Below are 18193 nucleotides of genomic sequence, written 5' to 3' on the forward strand. Positions count from 1 at the left end.
GGTAAGGTATGGGGAGATTGTGTAATGCCATCAATTCTTTGCACACTAATGAAGTGATTGCAGTTTTGTTGGTTTTGAGGAAATATGTAAACAATGCCAGTGTGATGGATAGATTGATCATTTTATTGGACCATTTAAAAAATTATATTATTTCACTTTTACAGATTATTTTTAACAATACAGCCTACTCTTTGAAATTAGACTAGAAGCAGAATAGACAAAGCATAATTAAGAGTGAACTTGAATTGATTTAAAATGAGTTACTCTTAGTTGAGTTTTCAAAGGTAGTTTGAAATTTACTCAAGTTTATTGTTCAAACTACCTTCTTCAAAGGTACTTTAAAATTTATTCTTAAAATTACTCTTAGTTGAGTTTTCAAAGGTAGTTTCTTATATTGGTTTGAGAACTATTTTTTCTAAGTTTTATTTTATTTTTAAAATTTTGGGCACATAGTAAATGTATATATTTATAGGGTGCATAAGATATTTTGATACAGGCATGCAATGTGAAATAAGTACATCATGGAGAATGGGGTGTCTGTCTCTTGGTTTGATCATTATTAAAGTTTACATCATTTGATGAGAAATTATTTGATGAGTACAATGTACACTATTCGGTTGATGGTCACTCTAAGAGCCCAGACTTCATCACTATGCAAAATATCCATGTAACAAAACTGTACTTGTACCCCTTAAATTTGTATGAATTTTTAAAAATAAATAAAACAAATACTGAAAGAAAAATTTTGTTTGATAAAATATTATATCTTGTTAATTGCAAACATATAATAATAATAACATTGGGGTGTATATGAATGCAGAGTTCTTGAAGCAGAAACAAAAAGAATGCAACCTAACAGTACAAGTAGAATGTATTGCTATGAAAGCACTCTAGAAACTCTTTTATCATTGGATTATGTGAGAAGACAACAAAGTAATTTAGTTCTTTGGAAAGATGGACATTATCTAAGAAAGCACTAAATAATGCTCTTATTTCGTACTAATCAGATTATTATAAAAATAAAGAAAAAATACCATGAGAACTTAAGACTTTCAAATAATTTCTGAACTCCCTTTTGTTTCTCTTAACAGGAACTCCATTCTCCAACTTTAAAAATATCTACATGTGGCCCAAGTACTCTACATATAACCCAAAATACTGAACAGGTAAAAGAAGTTGTGAATTACATTAGATTTGTTCCTCTTTTTTATATGGAAGTCTTCTTCATGTATGTAAGCAATCTTTAGATCCTCATAAGACTTTACACATTCACATCATGTGAGGATCATAAAATATGAAAGAGGATTCTCACATATGAGAATCAGCTCAGCCCAGAAAAAGTAATGTGAAACGAGTACTATGAATCAGATTCTTCTGTTTCATTGCCTATTCAATCTAACTACTTTTAGTTTGAGTGCAGTTTAGTTTAGCCAAGGATCTCCTAGTGAGTGTGGATGAAATACCCAGATCTCAGATTGATTGAAGACTTGGCTTTATGAGTGATTGTATTATGAGTTCATATTCAGAAAGAATAACTTATAGGGTCATAACTAACTCTTCTTATAGGTGTATGATTTGAAAGACACACAAGGGTCTATTTCCTTAGTCTTTATGGCTAATAATCCCACTTTTAGGATTATTCTTGAATCTAGGTATTGTGTATCCAAAAGGTAGCTATAATAATAAACAGAATATTAAAATATATGTTTCATTAAGTAATTGCCATATATAAAAAAGTAAATTCTAAGAAAGTAAAACATAAAGCACACTAAGTTTGTTGTTACATGAAAGAGGAATAAAGGGGTTATGGGATTTAGAAGGTAGGAAGGCGGGAGATGCTGTTTTAAGAAAACAATCTGACCCAGTGTGGGGTCAGGATGTGAACTTGGATAGTGAGGAGACAAATGAACAAAAACTGGTCTTTAGTCCTTGAGTACAGCAAGGAAAATATGATATTATGCAGAAAAATAAGAAGATTTATTAAAGAAAAGTTTCCCTACCACTTCTCAGTTTGGTCTAGATTAGAGTTAGGTCAATTGGAGTAATGCACTTACTCAGCTTACATTTGCTGAACACCAAGTATGTGCCACATATTGCACCAAGATAAATTAGATACAATCACTATTTTCAAGGAGCTCACAGACTAGCACGGGCCACATACATAACAAACCACTGGACAGTGGGATAAAGGTTATAACTGACTTAGAAATGTAGCCCTATAGGATTTTGTTCTCATTGATATATAAGAACTCTCTTTATATGGATGATATTAACTCTTTTCCCTGCCATGGAACCTGTTGCCTGCTCATTACCAGGCAGGGAACCCCCGGCTTAGGCCTACAGCACAGAACCTCCATCCCGGGCTGATAGCACTGAGTGATTGCTGACCTGTATCTCCCTGGGTGGAGCCCCCGGGAGACAAGTAAAAGACCTTTGACCACAACCGCTGCTGCCTCCAAGTTGAGGAGAAAACAAACACTGATATCACCATAGAGCTGTAATGGCCATCCCTGGAGTGCCAAGCCACAATTTACAGCCAGCACTCAAGTGGGAGAGGAGCCCACACTTTCAGGGCATTGAGAGGAAGCATAGCTGCAACCGTGAGGAAATAACAGAGGAGCAACGGGACTGCAGAAGAGACTACCAACAGATTGCTATGCCTAAGCGCCACGTATCGGATCACAACCCAAAGCTTCAACAACAATACCTCACTAACATAACTCCCTGTGAAACCAAAGACAAGAAGTCAGCTATTTAGACCCTGCACAAAATCTCAGCCCTGTGAAAACATCCAAAAAAGAAGTCTACTGACTGTGTTCAACCTACACTGCAGTTAAAGGAACACCCACACACAGAGGTAAGAAAGAACCAATGCAAGAACACTGGCAACTCAAAAGGACAGAGTGGCTTATGTCCTCCAAATGATCACACTTGTTCTCCAACAAAGGTTCTTAACCAGGTTGAACTGGCTGAAATAACAGAAACAGAATTCAGAATATGGATAGAAATAAAGATCATTGAGATTTAGGAGAATGGCAAACCCAATCTGAGAAAACTAATAATCACAATAAAATGATACAAGAGCCGACACATGGAATAGCTAGTGAAAAAAGAACCTAACTGATCTGATAGAGCTGAAAAAACACACTAGAAGAATTTCACAATGCAATCACAAGTATTAAAAGAAGAATACATCAAGCCAAGGAAAGAATCTCAGAACTTGAAGACTGACTCTTTGAAATAAGACAGTCAGACAAAAATAAAGAAAAAAAGAATTAAAAAGAATGAACAAAATCTCTGAGGAATATGAGATTATGTAAACAAGCTAAATCTATGAATTATTGGCAACTCTGAAAGGGACAGGGAGAAAGCAAAACCTTGGAAAAACATTTTAGGATACAGTCCATGAAAACTTCCCTAGCCTTGCTAGAGAGGCCAACAGTCAAATTTAGAAAATACAGAGAACCATGCAAGGTTCTACACAAGAAGATAATCCTCAAGACACATAATCAGCAGATTTTTCAAGGTTGAAATGAAACAAAGTATGTTAATGGCAACTAGAGAGAAAGGGCAGGTCACTTACAAAGGAAAACCCATCAGGCTAACAGTGGACTTTTCAGCAAAAACCCTCAAACCAGGAGAGATTAGAGGCCTGTAATCAATACTATTAAAGAAAAAAATCATCAAACAAGGATTTCATATCCAGTCAAACTAAGCTGCTTAAGCAAAGGATAAATAAGATTATTTTCAGATAAACAAATGATAAGGGAGTTTGTTACCATCAGACCTGCCTTACAAGAGATCTTGAAAGGCGCACTAAACATGGAAAGTAAAGATCATTACCAGTCAATAGAAAAACACACTTAACTGCACAGATCGGTTACATTATAAAGCAGCCACACAAACAAGCCAGTACAATAACCCGTTAACAAAATAATAACAGAATTAAATGCACACACTTCAATACCAACCTTGAATGTAAATGGCTAAACACCCCAGTTAAAAGGCACAGAATGGCAAGCTGGATGAAGAACCTAGACTCCCCCCAAAAAATGCTGTCTTCAAGAGACCTATCTCACATACAATGATATTCGTAGTCTAAAAATAAAGGGATGGAGAAAAATCTACAAGAAAATGAAAAAAGAAAAAAGCATGGGTTGCAATACTAATTTCAGACAAAACAGACTTTAAGAAAGATTAAAAAAAAAAAAAAAGACAAAGAAAGGCATTACCTAATGGTAAATATTTCAATTTAACAGGAAGACTTAACTATCCTAAATATATATGCACCCATCACAGGAGTACCAAGATTCATAAAGCAAGTTCTTAGAGACTTACAAAGAGATGTAGACTCCCATGCAATAACAGTGGGAGACATCAACACTCCACTGAAAGTATTAGACAGCTCATCAAGGCAGAAACTTAACAAAGATACTCAGGTCCTGAACTCAAGATTTGACCAAATAGATCAAATAGACCTCTATGGAACTTCTCCTCCCCAAAACAACATACTATACATTCTTCTCATCATCACATAGCACATGCTCTAAAATCCACCAAACAATCAGATATAAAACAATCCTCAGGAAATGCAAAAGAACTGAAATCATACCAAACACCTTCTTGGACCAAAGCGCAATAAAAATAGAAGTCAAATTTTTAAAAATCCCTCAAAATCATGCATTTACGTGGAAATTAAACAACATGCTCTTGAGTGACTTTTGGGTAAATAATGACATTAAGGCAGAAATCAAGAAGTTCTTTGAAACTAGTGAGAACAAAGACACAATATGCCAGAATCTCTGGTACACAGCTAAGGCAGTGTTAACAGGGAAATTTATAGCATTAAACACCCACAACCAGAAGTTAGAAAGATCTCAAATTAACAACCTAACATCACAACAGTAAGAATTAGAAAATGAAGAGCAAACTAACCCCAAAGCTAGCAGAAGACAAGAAATAACCAAAATCATTACTGAACTAAAGGAAATTGAGACACAAAAAAACATTCAAAAGATCAACAAATCCAGGAGTTCGTTTTCTCAAAAAATTAATAAGGCACATATGCTACTGGTTAGACTAATAAAGAAGAAGAGAGAGAAGATCCAAATAAACACACTTAGAAATGACAAAGAGGATGTTACCACTGATCTCACAGAAATAAAAATAACCATTAGAAACTGCTACAAACACCTCTATGCATACAAACTGAAAAACCTAGTAGAGATGAATGAATTCCTGGACACATTTTTCCTCCCAAGATGGAAGCAGGAAAAAATTGAATCTCTGAGCAGACCAATAATGAGCTCCAAAATTGAATCAATAATAAATAACCTAACAACAACAACAAAAAGCCCAAGACCAGATGGATTCACTGCCAAATTCTACCAGATGTACAAAGAAGAGTTGGTACCATTCATATTGAAAATACTTCAAAAAAAATGAAGAGGTGGGATTCTTCCCCAAATCATTCTATGAGACCAGCATCACCTTGATACCAAAACCTGGCAGAGACACAACAAAAAAAAGAGAAAGCTTCAGGCCAATATCCCTGATGAGCATTGATACAAAAATCCTCCACCAAATACTTGCAAACTTAATCCAGCAGCACATTAAAAAGCCAATCCACCACCATCAGATAGGTTTCACTTCTGGGATGCAACACTGGTTCAGTATTCACGAATCAATAAATGCAATGCATCACATAAACAGAACTATAGACAAAACCACATGATTATCTCAATAAATGCAAAAAGGCTTTTGATAAAATTTAACATTGCTTCATGTTAAAAAGTCTCAATAAACTAGGTATTGAAGGAACATACTTTAAAATAATAAGAGCCATATATGACAAACCTACAACCAACACCATAGTGAAAGGGAAAAAGCTGGAAGCATTCCCCTTGAAACCCTGCACAAGACAAGGATGCCCCCTCTCTCCACTCCTATTCAACATAGTATTGGGAGTACTGGTCAGAGCAAACAGGTAAGAGAAAGAAATAAAGAACATTAAAATAGAAAGAGAGGAAGCCAAGCTATCCCTGTTTGCAGTTGACATGATTCTATATCTAGAAACCCCCATAGTCTTAGCCAAAAACTACCTTAAGCTGATCAACAACTTCAGCCAAATTTCAGGATACCAAATCAATGTGCAAAATCACTAACATTCTTATACACAGACAACAACTATGCCGAGAGCAAAATCAGAAATGCAATCCCTTTCACAATTGCCACACACACACACACACACACACACACACGAAATACCTAGGAATACAGCTAACTAGTGAGGTGAAAGATCTCTACAATGAGAATTACAAAACACTGCTCAAAGAAATCAGAGATGACACAAACATGGAGAAACATTCCATGCTCGTGGATAGGAAGAATCAATATTGTTAAAATGATCATGCTGCCCAAAGTAATTTATAGATTCAATGCTATTCCTATTAAACTACCAAGGACATTCTTCACAGAACTAGAAATAAAACTATTTTAAAATTCATATGGAATGAGAAAAAGAGCCCAAATAGCCAAGATAATCTTAAGCAAAAAGAACAAAGCTGGAGACATCACGCTACCCAACTTCAAACTACTACAGGGCTATAGTAACCAAAACAGCATGGTACTGGTACAAGAACAGACACATAGACCAATGGAACAGAATAGAGAGTGCAGAAATGAAGCCACACACCTTACAACTATCAGATTTTTGACCAAGCTGTCAAAAACAAGCAATGGGGAAAGGACTCCCTATTCAGTAAATGGAGCTGGGATAACCAGCTAGCCATATGCAGAAGATTGAAACTGGACCCCTTCCTTACACCATATACAAAAATCAACTCAGGATTGATTGATTACAGTCTTAAATGTAAAACCCCAAACTCTAAAAACCCTAGAAGACAACCTAAGCAATACCATTCTGGACATAGAAACAAAATGTGAAAAGCAATCCCAATAAAAGCAAAATTGACAAACAGAATCTAATTTAACTAAAGAGCTTCTGCACATTAAAGGAAACTATCAATAGAGTGAAAGGACAACCTATAGAATGGGATAAAATATTTGTCAACTACACATTTGACAAGTCTAATATCTAGCATCTATAAGGAACTTGAACAAATTTACAAGAGAAAAACAAACAACCCGATTAAAAAGTGGGCAAAGGACATGAACAGACACTTCTCAAAAGAAGCCATACATGTAACCAACAAGCATATGAAAAGAAGCTCAATATTACTGATCATTAGAGAAATGCAAGTCAAAACCACAATGAGTTTCCATCTGATAACAGTCAGAATGACTATTATTAAAAAGTCAGAAGAAAATAAAACCTAACAGATGCTGGTGAGACTGTGGAGAAAAGGGAAAGCTTATACATTGTTGGTGGGAGTGTAAATTAGTGTGGCAATTCCTCAAAGGACCAAAAATAGAACTACCCTTTTACCAGAAACCCCCTTACTGGGTATACAACTCAGCAATCCCATTACTGGGTATATATCCTAAGGAATATAAATCATTCTACCATAAAGACACATGTACATGAATGTTCATTGCAGCATTGTTCACAAAGGCAAAGATATGAAATCACTATGCCCATTAATGACAGATTGGATAAAGAAAATGTGAGAGATATATATATGCACCATGGAATAGTAGGCAGCCATAAAATAGAATGAGATCATGTCTTTTGTGGGAACATGGATGGAGCTGTAGGCCATTACACAGCAAACTTACACAGGAACAGAAAACCAAATACCGCTTGTTCTCACTTGTAAGTGGGAGCTAAATAATGAGAAATCCTGGACACAAAAAGGGGAACAATACACATTGGCCCACACTTGAGGATGGAGGGTGGGAGGAGGGAGACGATTAGTAAAAATAACTACTGGGTACTGGGCTTAGTCCCTGGGTGATGAAATAATCTGTACAACAAACCCCTGTATCATGAATTTACCTATATAACAAACCTGCATATGTCCTCCCGAACCTATAATAAAAGTTAAAAATAATAAATAAATTTACATGAACCCCCTAAAAAAACTCTTTTCCCATCAACATTTTACAATAATATCTATGGTCCTCTCTTTCCAGTACACTGAAGATTTATATGTTTAACTACGCACACATACACGTTTTTCTCTTTGTGTCTCTTTTCATTTTTTTTAAGATAAGATGTCTTTTCCAAACCAGAGGTTTAATTCATCACTATTGAGGTATTATTTTCTTGTAATCATTTATAATGAAACAAGCATTTTAAAATACTTGTCAAATATAGTTTGGAATGTGGGTGAAATACCATGAAATGAGTATAATACAAGTACCCAGTAAAATGCTGGGCACAGAACACATGCTTTTATACATGTTTCTGAAATTAAAATTAACTAAATCATACATCATCATTCATGCAAATAACTAAAAATATCACACTGGAAATTGTTCCCTATTGTTATTGATAGCTCCAAGGTAATTAAATAACTATGATTATATCCAGCTTTTATCTTTTCTTTACAGGAACTTCATTCTCCAACAGTGAAAGTTACTACTTATCCACAGACCACTATTAGGAAATATGTAGTACAAAATCCTGAACAGGTAAGACACAAACTTTTCCCAAGATATAATTCTTTAGAAGTTAATTGCTTAAACAAAAAGGCTTAATCAGTTACCAGATCCTTAAGATCAGATTGTTGGACTTTCTTACAGTTACAAAGTAAATTGCTGATTATCAGTATCAATAAATGTCATCTTTAATGCCAGACAACCAGGCGTCTATATATTCTGACTCAGAGATGCAATACTTCCAAGCAGGTTGGAAATTCTTGGGTTGTAAACATTTTCCTCTTCTATAGTACCACCCTTATGCTACAAAAGACTTTTATGCACTTTGAACGAAAGAAAAAAGGGACAAAGTTCTTTTACAGGCTTCACATAAAAGCTCTGTCAATTGCTACACCAGGGGTTGGAGTTTTCAGGCTATTTACCTTTGCCATGGAGATATGGACTAGGAAGATGAAAATTAAAGGTCAAAAGTTAAATAGTGCCCCTATGCCTGTATTGCCTGTGGTGTGTGAACTTTTGTGCCCAGAAATGAGTTTTTTAGAAAATTACATTATTATTGTTTACTGAGATATAAATCCTTACATTTCACAAACTGAGATTCCACTATAATAAGCCATCTTCAACACATGCATTTACATTCATGCACACACACCCCTTTTTTAGCTGCAACAGGAGGCTCTAGGAGGTTGTAAGGACATCGGTTTCACAATTGGCAACAGTATGATCCAGAGAGGACTACAATAATTCTTTGCTTTGCTCTATTTTTCTGCCATGATGTGAAGCCATCCTGCCCTTCCCTTGTAAGATAAACTATTTACCTCAGCTGTGGAAAGGAAAGGGTTAGATTAGGGTCCTGCTTCCTACTATTCTAAGTGAGTGAGGAAGATGTACTAAGCTTCTACTAATATCTAAACCCTTTCTTCTTCATTTACTTATTTATTAAAAATAATCTCATGGCTCCTTAGCTAGGCAGGCTGCTAGTTGTGCATGTGTGTCGGTATGAACCTACGAGGCTCTGAGTCGAGGAGTGATTGTTTTGGACATTTGCTTGAGTTTTCATACATCCATGTAAATATTGAAAGGGCATGTTATTACAGCTAAATCAGTTGCCTGTTCCTCCTTTTGCAGAATCAAATATTTATGCAATGAATCTGAAAATGATGGAGGTAGGGAGGGAGAGGTAGGGAGGGGGAGATGGAAAGGGCCTGGGAGAGGATAGCATATCTTTTTCTGTTACTTGGCCAGTCACTACACACATTCCTCTTCTTCCTTTCCCTCTCTCTTTTTCTTTCTTTTTATACATAATCTGGGGGATATGCATACTTGGATGCATATTGCACTTGATACTCCTGGCTTTCAGAGTTAGTTCTAGATACCCATTATTTTCATAGTGTGAGAATTGCTGTGCTTGCCTAGGATATATCCAGAGAGATTTAAAATGTCCAATCATTTGGATTCCAATCCACTTTGCCAGCAACTCTTACATGACTTTGGATGAATCCTTATTCTTTAGTTAATAGGGAAAAAAAAGAATTAGTAACTATTGGGTATATACTCTGTGCTGGGCAATTTCAATATTATATCCTGGTTAATCCTAAAAAGGTGAAAAAAAAATGGAAGCAGAGAGAAATTCAGTCATTTACTCAATAAATATTTATTGATTGCCTATTGCATTCCAGAAATTGCCCTAAGAACTGGAGGATAAAGCAGTAAACAAAACAAGGTCCCAACCTTCTTCAACTTAAGTTCCTAGCTAGTGCAAAACCATTCAATTACAAAGGAGCAAAATTGGAACTGAAATTGAACAGTAGAGAGATGGGAGTGAAACATTTGCAAATGAAGGACAATTGATGACGGAGGTGAATTAGGATCTAATACTCACTTATGCACCCCCTTACCCACATGTAGTTACAAGAACGGAGAAATTAGAAGTATATATGCAAATACCTAACATATTGGAAAAACTGAGCCTACCCCTGTAAGACCTCATCAACATGATTGTGTTCAACTACAAACTTGTTCAACTTGTAGTTGAATACAGTCATATCGATTTTTCTCTCAGGACAAAGTCCCAGCAGAAGGTTGAAGAAAATGGTCATTTTAAATCATTTAACTCTTTCCATTATTGAGGAATGAAGCAAATTTCAAGTTTCATGATGCTTTGTAAATGAAAAGTAATCTAACTTGTTTTACAAAATAGCTTGAAAATCCTGTTTAGCTATATGCCCCATTTTATTTATCTAAGTAGATTCTTTTTTTGTTTGCTCCTTTAAATCCCCTCAGGAGAAGATTCTAGTTTAATTACAATATTTATAATAAGCTGAGCCTTCTAAACAGCAATTTCATCCTCTTTCACCTCCCAGCTTGTCTAATCTTTATTTCTTTTTCCTGTAATTAAAATAATCTCAATCCACATGTTCCATTATGGTTTTTTCTATCTCTGTTGAGTCTGTTTATTTTTTGTTGTTCCTGATCTCCATTTGTCATCATTTAATCTAAGGATTTATGCATTCTGGTTAACATCTGATCCAGAAATGAAGGAAATACATTTGTTCCATTAGTGGATATAATCCCATTAATACTAATCAATTTCATTAATTTTCCAGTTGTGAAACTCCTGCTATGGGGAAGACACTATACAGTCTCTCAACAGAAAGGGAAATAAGACATGTTTCCCAAATTAAAGGAGCATACAGCTCTTATCAGGGAAAGAAATAAGACAGGTCCACAAATAGCTATGTAGAATACATGATGAGATGTGGGATAGATGCCATGAAAGGACTACAGATAAATTATTATTGGAGTTCAGATGTCAGAGATAATATATTTGTTTGGAGGAAATCAGGGAAGGATTTATTGTGGTATTTAAGGTATTAGTATGATTAATCTTGTTGTTAGCATTATTTTACTACTAAGGAAATGAAAGTTTGAGTAAGTATAACTTGCTCAGGTCTTCTGTTGCTAATTCATCACTCTATATCCTTTCCGACAGCTATTTTAGATGGTAGCTTTAACAAGATTTGATGACTTATTGGATACGGAGAAAAGTCAATATGACCCTAAGCTTTTTAGCTTGAGACACTGAGAGTAAGGTGACCCACTTAAAGTGATTGAAATGTGAGTGGGAGGAGAAGTAGATTTAGAAAAGGGTGAAATTTTGAGTTTTATTTGAACCAGTAGCATTTTAGGTGCATAGAAACAGAAAGACAACTAACAGGCAGTTAAAAAACGACTCAAAAGTCACATTTGACAGAGATGTGGGAATCATTCCTCTTAAAGGTATCGTTGAAGCTATGGGAATGAGTGAGATCACTAAGAGGTAATAGAGAAGATTGGGTCAGAACTTTGAGAAATGTCTACTTTAAGTGAACAGAAGGAAGGAGCCACTTTCACAGACAGAGAGGTTATCAGCAAGGGATGTGAACACACCATAACTGAAGCAAATGCAAACATGGGGTACTCAACCATCTCAAATGACCAAAAGGCCTAAGAAGATGAGGTTGGAGAAATAGAGTTTGACCATTAACAGTAATAAGAAAGGCTAAAGATGCAACAGAGAAAGTAGACAAATGGGATAATATTCTGGAAGACATAAGAAGGAATGGGATTCCAGGTACAGATGGAGAAATGACTTCAGGAAAAAAGAGAAAGAGAGAGAGAATGCATCTTTTTCCTTAAAGCAGAAAAGAGAGATTTTTGAGATGTACAGGAAAATAGATCTAATTAGATAGATTATCTTGGTTTTCATTGTAAATAGGAGGAGAAAGATGGAGTATAAGCACAGGAGTTGAGGAAAATGAAAATATTATCAACGTTATAAAGAATTTGATGAATACAAATATAACCACAAAGGTTGGAGGGTCTACTTGAAGTTGGATATCTTCAAATTGTAACTAGCCAAATCAGCAAATCTTTTTTTAAAAGTTTTCCACTAAGGTTTTGGGGCCTGGGAACAGTAAAGTAGATGTTGGGGATTATATATTTTGTTAGATGTGAGAATTACTGCCAGAGGTTCTAGCTCTTACAATTAAAATTATAAGATCTGCCACTTTGAAAACACCTATTAATTTTTAGGGTGGATCTGGCACCAATTCAAATGGACAGGTTGAGAAAAAGAAGGTGCCAAAATAGTAGAGTTGTCTAGCAGCTCATTTGTTGAGAAATCTAAAACTTCTGATTGAATTTATTTTGTTGACTTATTTTCACAGAATTGTTTATTTATATCAGTTTTTGATTTACTTTCTTACAGATTTGGGGGAAATAATAGTCCCCTAAATTTGGAAGTGTTTTTTTCAGTAAGTCATTCAAGTAATATGACCAAAATATTCGAGACAGAATCAACATCGTTTGTGCCTAGACCATCTTTTGTCTTGTAAAAAAAATGATTGTTCATCGTTTACAGTGAACTTCATTTCACAGAAAAAAATTTTCATGCTTTTGCTAAATTTGTTTTCCCTCTCTTAGAGGATGGTTACATTCCTAAGATGAAGGGTCATATCATTCCTTCTCACTCAGTCATCTATTCACTCACTATGTGGTACTCAAGACAGTCAAAGTCCCTGCCTTCAGTAAGCCTACTTGTGTATATTTTTGTAGAAAAGTTATAAGGGAATTATCAATATTATTTAAAACACAGTATGGATTTTAAATATTATATTACAATATTATTTAAAACAAATGTAATTTTTACATTAAAATTATAGATTAAGGGTACTTTAAAACACATGATATTACTTAATATTCTGCATTACCCTCCCTATGCTAAGAAAACTGAGCCTCTGATAAGGTTAATGGCCTACCTGATTTTCTGCAGCACATAGGAGAAGGAAGAACTGAAATATAGGTTTCATGACTCAATGATTTCTCTCCCATTATACTTTCTTCCACTGATTTTAGTAGTCAAACCCAATGGATTTGTAGTAATCCAAATCCAATCCACTTTATAATTCTCATCTGTTGGCCACTTTGAAACATTTTTACCTTTGACTTCCTACTGCTTCTTGAAAATTACTCTTCCCTTAAATTACAATATTTTGTCTTCTAAGACCTCTTGGGACATGTCTAGTTCTATATTTGCTCTTCATTTGACTATTCAGCAATTGCCTGGCTTAATCTAGCACTAGTGAGCAGGTGATCTTGATATATATAATAGATCTGTAGCCTTGCACTCCCCACTTAGTTCCAGACCTGCATTTTCACCTATGTGTTAAACATCTATATCTGAGTGTCTATCCAGACATTTTTTTGTAAAAGAGTCTCTTTGGGAGCTATTTGCAATCATTTGCCACATGTTAAAGGGATTACTATGCACTATGTAGTTTGCTAAGTGTTCTGGGGAATAAAAACATAATCAGACCTAGATTCTTATTGGGAGCACATAAAATGTCTCAACATTTTCATTTTTGGTACCATGTAGTAGACTTCTCAGATTCAAGATCTCAGAGTCATCTTTGAACAGTACCATCTTTGATTATTGGGATAATCTTACCAGTCTCCTAATCTGTACTCTTCCTCTAATTAATCTCCCTGAAGTAAACTTCACCTCATACCCCTGTTTAAAAGCACATAAAGACTTCTCACTGCTTGAAGAACCAAGCTCTATCTACTAAGTGTGTCCTAGACATATGACTTACACTTTTCCAAACTTGGTGACTTTAATTGTTTTGTTTCCTTCACTTGGAATACCATTTTCTTCCGTTTTCTCATATTCAAAGACCACTTTAATCTTCTTTCAAGTGCCACCTAATCCAGGTACCCTACTAGAGCACCATCAGATGGAACTCAGTTTTTTTCCTCTGAACTCCATCCCGTAAGTTATTTCTCTGTACATGTAAGGGCATTTGTCTCTTTCTACCTTGCATACATGTTTGTGTTCATATATTATCTAGATCAGGGATTGGCATAATTTTTCTGTAAAGAAACAGATAACAAATATTTTACGTTTTCCTGGCCACATAGGGCCTTGGCCTTTGTTTTTTATTTATAGTCCTTTAAAATCTAACTTCCATTCTTAGCTTGAGGACAGAATAAAAATAGGCTATATACCATAGTTTGATGAATACTGATCAATATTAAATGATCTTGGTAATAAAATAAGTCAGACTTATATTTTTATGCCTCAAAGCATGTAGCAAAGTATACTGCGTATAGCAAGCACTTAAGCATGTGTTTCATGATTGCACATAACTACCATAGGGGCTCTTCTACAAAAACAAACACACACAAAATAGCTTCTAGTAAAACCTTTCTAAATATATTCAGCTTTAGATTTAATACTTCATCACCTAGACAGATTTGGTCACTTATATATTTGTTTTACCAAAGTCTCCAAGGAACAGTTGGTTAAAAACACCTTTTGCTCAAACTTAAATACAGTAAGTATGTAACTTTTGATTCGATAGCATCTTGCCTTTTAAACAATCAGCGTTTTGGTCCAGCTGCTCTATGAGTATTTACAACAGCAGACTACAAAAATCCTAGTACGTTTTGTTGATTTTGAAATGTTCTTAAATACATTAACCAGTAACAGGCTTGCCTATGTGGTCTTCTATAGTATTCCCCTATATCATAAAATAAATGAATGCAAATTGTGTTTCATAGAAAAACAACAAACAAAACAACCCCAGATCTCCCTACACAAGTAGACTTGAAATGAAAATGAAAGGAAGGGAAAAGAACATGGTGCATATGACATTTATTTTAGACTCCTGGTCTGATTCTTATTAGCTCTTCCCCAGTTTCTTTCAGATTTTGGACATGTCACCAGCCTATGTTTCATTGGCTGACGTCTTCTAGGCACTCAGCTAATCTTACAGCATTTTAGTTGAATATATGGAGATAAAGTGGCTCTTAAAGCCTCTACTCTGCTCTTAATATTCAAAACATATGTTGTTCTGAGAGTCTTAGCCTTGATTATAATCACAATTAAGAATTGTACATTTCAAGGGCACCCAATTGAGTTGCAGAAAAAAATCTTTAATATATTTCTACCTACTTTGTGGCCTAGTCATACTGAAATATGTTTATTTTGCATTTCTCCAACAATTTTTGCATAGAAAGAAATCTTCCAGTGAACCCAATTTAAATGAGATTGACCTCCTGCTTGCATACCTCAAAGGAAACTCATTATATCTTGCCTTAGGAACAGAGAGAAAATTATCTTTTCCACTCTCCACCAATCTCCACAAAAGACGTTATTAGGCCTAGTAAAATGTAATAGGAGAAATCCAGATTGTTCTTTTTGATAAAGGGAACTACTTTTATTATTATTTCCTTGCATCTACCAATATTACTGGGATGTCATTCCACTCTTCCTAAGGACGGCCACTACCTCGGAGCCTATTAGACACTGGATATTTGCCTAATTTAACGTTACTCTGAAAAGACAACTTTCAAAACAAAACATATAATTTACTATCATTTCAGGAACCACTGTCTCAATTCCTAAGAGGAAGCCATTTCTTCCCAGGAAACAACGTTATTTATGAAAAAACAATAAGAAAAGTGGAGAAGCTAAATACTGACCAGGTAAGTAATGTTTGTTTAAAAACTTGTTTTTAAGTGTATAATTTTGAATTGTGAGTATTTTAATAGAGCTCAAGTGACATTCAACTGTGAAGTGCAAGGCAAGACCACCATGACTTATAATATGCTATGATATCTAGAACCCTTCATACCATCCTTAATACTTTCATATCCATTTTTCATGTGAAGTATTATTGTCCCCTTTTTACTGAAAGAAAATTGAAACCAGGATATGTGAAGTCACATAGAAAATTAATGGCAGAATCTGAACTTAATATAGATATCCCAATGCCTTGTATGTTTTTCTTTAAACAGGTCCAACAAAAATCATAATTTAAAACATAATTTTGTTCTAATTCTTTTAATATAGAATGAATTTTAAATGAACAATATATAGGAACAGATATGTGAAATACCATATACTGTAAAAGATCTAGAAAACTAAAGCTTCTAGTACATTTAAAAAATTCTGTTACGCTCAAATCGACAGACCAAGTATAAAACTGCAGCAAGGCCACAGTAATTCCATGGCATCCAGAGCCACAAGTCCTTCATGCAGAGTTGTTACTATAACAAACTGAGGTTTCATATTGCTCTTCTCAGTTCATACAAGCATGTCCAGTCCAATGTCCAGGACTTGTCTGTTGGACATTCTTGAACTAGGGCAGTGTATTAGTTTCTTAGAGCTGCTGCAACAAAGTACCACAAACTGTGTGGTTTAAAACAACAGAAATTTATTGTCTCACAGTTCTGGAGGCCAGAAGTCTGAACTTACTGTGTTGGCAGGGCTATGTTCTCTCTGAAGCTGCCAGAGAAGGAACTCTTCCATTCCTGTCTCCTTGCTTTTGGTAGCCTCAGACATTCCTCGGCTTGTAGATGCATCACTGCAGTACTTTGTCTTCCTATGGAAACTTTCCTGTGTGTCTTCACATCATCTTCCGTCTGTGCATGTTTGTTTCTGTGTCCAAATTTGCATTTTTATAAGGACACCAGTCATATTGTACTAGGGCCATCCTAATGACTTGATTATCTCTATAAAGACTCTGTCTCTAAATAGAGTCACATTCTGAGTTACTGGAGTTAGGACTTCAGCATATCTTGGCTGTGGGAGGGTACAATTCGACCCATAATAGGCAGTTAAAACACTATCAAATCAGTTTTGATAACAAAATCATTTTTTTATATGCAAATCAAACTGACTAAAAATTGTATCTTTCCCTTTTTGAACTTTTTGGCATAAGAACACATTTTATTTTTATGAGCACTTGTGGACATACCAGATTCATAGGAACTAATACATTATTACTTATTTGTGTTCAGTTAAAATGAAGCGAACTTTCAGAATCATAAACATGCAAATCTTTAACATTTTGGTTTGCTTGGATAGCTGGATATAGTCTGAAGGGTTTGCTATGATCTGTATTGAACACATATCTTACAGAGGAGCAGCAGAATATTTCTGGACATTATGATACCAAGTAGAAAAAATTTCATGAAATGTACCTATTCTTCAAGGAGTGTTTTCCTTTATAACAAATCAAATTATAACATCTGTCCTTTATCCACCTGGGCTACAGAAAATAAGTTTGACACGTTTTAAATAATAAGGAATGTTAGAGGCAAATCATTTCATGCTGTTCCTAGCTTCTTATTTTCAAGAGAACAAATAGTGTTTCTAATTATTGACTCTAGAGTAAAAGATTGAATATCTTGTGCATTGTTGCTGTGCAGCTGGAACAACTAAAGACTAGCTCCTTTAAGAGAATACTGCAGCTATTTACTGTTCTTGAGTATTTACTTGTTTATGCCCACTTTTTCTTATTAATTACTTAAACAGTTTGGAGTTTGGGAACCGCCATGAAAGCTACCCAATGTAAAAGGAACCATGCAGATAGAGCAAACTTCAATTGCTTTGTCCTAGTAGTTTCCTCAGTGATGGAGATCAACTAGGACAATCTGAGTAAAGCCAAAGTCTGGATGAACCTGTTTACCGTCACATGTGACCAAATCAAATAGGACTAGCTCTTAGGAGATGAGAACTGTTCAAGAAAAAAGAGATCTTTGTAGTGGAAAGGTGGTAAAGTGGTGCCAGGTGCAAGATAACTAT

The 18193-nt window shown here is 35.1% G+C and overlaps 1 protein-coding gene across 1 annotated transcript in view; it reads left to right on the forward strand.

Annotated features, from left to right (window-relative positions):
- Positions 1-18193, forward strand: part of POF1B (POF1B actin binding protein) — a 102155-nt gene that overhangs the window by 14415 nt on the left and 69547 nt on the right. The window contains exons 3-5 of the mRNA XM_007992193.3: positions 1092-1166; positions 8515-8595; positions 15988-16089. Coding sequence (XP_007990384.3) covers positions 1092-1166; positions 8515-8595; positions 15988-16089 — 258 coding nt within the window. The remainder of the gene's footprint in view (positions 1-1091; positions 1167-8514; positions 8596-15987; positions 16090-18193) is intronic.

This window comes from Chlorocebus sabaeus, chromosome X, assembly GCF_047675955.1.
Source record: "Chlorocebus sabaeus isolate Y175 chromosome X, mChlSab1.0.hap1, whole genome shotgun sequence".
Lineage (NCBI taxonomy): Eukaryota > Metazoa > Chordata > Mammalia > Primates > Cercopithecidae > Chlorocebus > Chlorocebus sabaeus.